This window comes from Myotis davidii, unplaced genomic scaffold (assembly GCF_000327345.1).
Source record: "Myotis davidii unplaced genomic scaffold, ASM32734v1 scaffold1, whole genome shotgun sequence".
Taxonomy (NCBI): domain Eukaryota; kingdom Metazoa; phylum Chordata; class Mammalia; order Chiroptera; family Vespertilionidae; genus Myotis; species Myotis davidii.
In genome coordinates, this window is record NW_006294681.1 from 1,556,826 (window position 1) to 1,559,332 (window position 2,507).

Below are 2,507 nucleotides of genomic sequence, written 5' to 3' on the forward strand. Positions count from 1 at the left end.
CCAATTGCAGAGGGAAGGTGGAGGGGGTGGGGTGGTAGGGAAGAGATCAACCAAAGGACTTGTATGCATGCACATAAGCATAACCAACAGACACAGTCACTAGGCAAGTGAGGGCATGTGCTGGGGGTTGGGGGTGGCTGGGGAGAGGTCAATGGGGGAAAAAGGAGACATATGTAAAACTATATGTAATACTTTAAACAATAAAGACTTAAAAATTGAAAAAAAATATTTAAAATAAGTTATTATTTCAACTTAAAAAAACTATTAAAAAAGGAAATATGCTACATGTGCACTCATTGTTAATTTACTTTTAAACACTTTAAACTACTAGGGATGACTGGCTTCCGTTATAGCTTGAATTACTCAGAGCTCCAAGTAAGGCTTTCGATGGTCTATCCCTTTTGACTGGCACTTTGTTCCTGCTCTCAGCCCCCCTCTCTTTCACCTGGTGAACGTTCCCAATGCGCCCCCTCAGGCCAAGCAAATGTCTTCCCTCTGTGAAGCCTTCCAGATGCCTGAAGCAGAATCAGGTAGCCTTCCTCTGTGCTCTCCCAGCGCTCTCTCCATACCTCCTTCAGAACAGTTTTACCCGCAAAGCTGCCCAACTTACTCCAAGTGAAGACCGAAGCTCTATCCCTCACTTGCCATAGCTTTCTCATTGGATTCCGATTATGTTTTCTACTGGCTTCCCAGCTCCCTCAGAATGGAAGTCAGAGCCTGCAGCCCTGATATCCCTGGGCCAGCGTCCTCACCTCCTTCAGGTGTTTATTCAGTCCTCACCGCACTATCCTCCTGTCTTGCTTACATTTCTCCATTTCACGTATCGATAGCTCTCATACCGTATCTTCATTATTTACTTATTTATTGTCTATCTCCCTCTACAAGAATGGAAACTCCCTGAAGCTTGGGGCTTTTGTCTGTTTTGTTCGCAGGTGTACCCTCAGTACCTGGAACAAGGTCTGGACACGGTAGTCGCTCAGTAACTACTGTTTTAATGAATGAAATGGCAGCCTCTCTCACCACCCTCTGAGTTTCTCAAAGGCAAAAATGTGGTTTTGTTTGGGCAAGTCTAGCATGTTCCTCTATATATTCAATAGAAATTAGTCTCATGGATTCCCTCTTGGGGAGACAGGCCAATTCTAGGATAGTTGCAATAGATAGATCAAGAAATGGCCAATTTGACAACCTTTTTGGTTTGTACATCATTGCGTTGCTTCATCTTAGATAAGAACATTGGATTTAATGGACACATATGTAATACCCTTTGTAATACTTTAAGCAATAAAAAAAAAGCAAAAAAAAAAAAAAGAACATTGGATTTGTCCATTGAGAGACTGGAAATGGGGGTGAAGTCCTACAGCGGAAGTATATGGTGTCCAAAAAATTTTTGGCACTTACTAGTCATTTATACAGGGGCAGGCAAAAGTAGGTTTACAGTTGTAATACAAATAAAAAGCACGATAATTAATAAATAATAATACAAGAATAAACTGTTTCGAGTACTCACAGCTGGAAACCTATTTTTGCCCACCCTTGTCTGTATAGGTAACTAACAGGGTGAAGGCCAAGAGCTGGGAAGACTTGCCTGGATTTGGAGGAAGGGGTGATGTGGTGTTGTACTGTACCCCGCGAATCACACAAGGACGCCTCAAGAAGTCGAATTAAGGAGTCACATTTATTGCAAATCCGGGACTATGAGGGGGCATTTCGCTCTCTCAAATCTCGCAGTACCCTCCCCAGCCCCACCACCAGATTTATATAGGCAAAGACCACAAAGGTATTGATTACATACCAGGGGTTGGAATGAGGACCCTGGTTTGCACAAAGCAGTCTACAGAAGCAGACTTAACCCCTTCCCCGGCAGAAACGTGTATACTCGTTTTCACAAAATGTTCTTTTTCAGTCGTCGACGAGTATACTAAGAAAATATGGTAAAAAAATATGGTTTATAGGAAGACGAGTTACAAACTGTTTTCATAACCAGCATCAAAAATACTATATAGAACCAAAATAAAAAAAATTAGTCTGAAAAAGAAACGTTTTTAACAAAAAAATTGTTGGGGAAGGGGTTAAGCATGTTAGCTAAATTATAGTGTTGGGTCTCTAGATCACTGAGCTGACAGAAACACATTATCTGGAGCCCTCTGGTCTTGGGATAAGTGTGCTGTCCTGGTTCCCAGCTACAGAGGAATTTGTAAGATCACAACCAGTGGTTTATTCACATGACAATCAATAAGCTATTCAGTCGAATGGGATGATTTATATAATTCAGAAAATCAAAATAACTTTTCTATTGTTAAACAAAGCAAATAAGTACAGAAGCCAAACAGCAGGGTTAAAGTTAAACTATCGTTTCTGCCTGAGATGACTGCTACCATACTTCAGTGGGCCTGTGAGGGGGGCATCCTTACGGTCTGAGGCTGGGAGTCAGCTTGGAGCCTTAATGGCAGGAGGGCTCAGGAGTGAGTCTGCCACAGCGCATCAAATGTTTGTAAGGGGGAAGGGAA

General features: G+C 42.1%; 1 protein-coding gene across 1 annotated transcript in view; it reads left to right on the top strand.

Annotated features, from left to right (window-relative positions):
- Positions 1-333: 333 nt before the first annotated feature.
- The window catches only part of GGH (gamma-glutamyl hydrolase), a 41,374-nt gene continuing 39,200 nt past the window's right edge, over positions 334-2,507 (top strand). Inside the window, exons 1-2 of the mRNA XM_015567405.1 lie at positions 334-375; positions 933-979. Of these exons, the coding sequence (XP_015422891.1) occupies positions 334-375; positions 933-979 (89 nt within the window). The remainder of the gene's footprint in view (positions 376-932; positions 980-2,507) is intronic.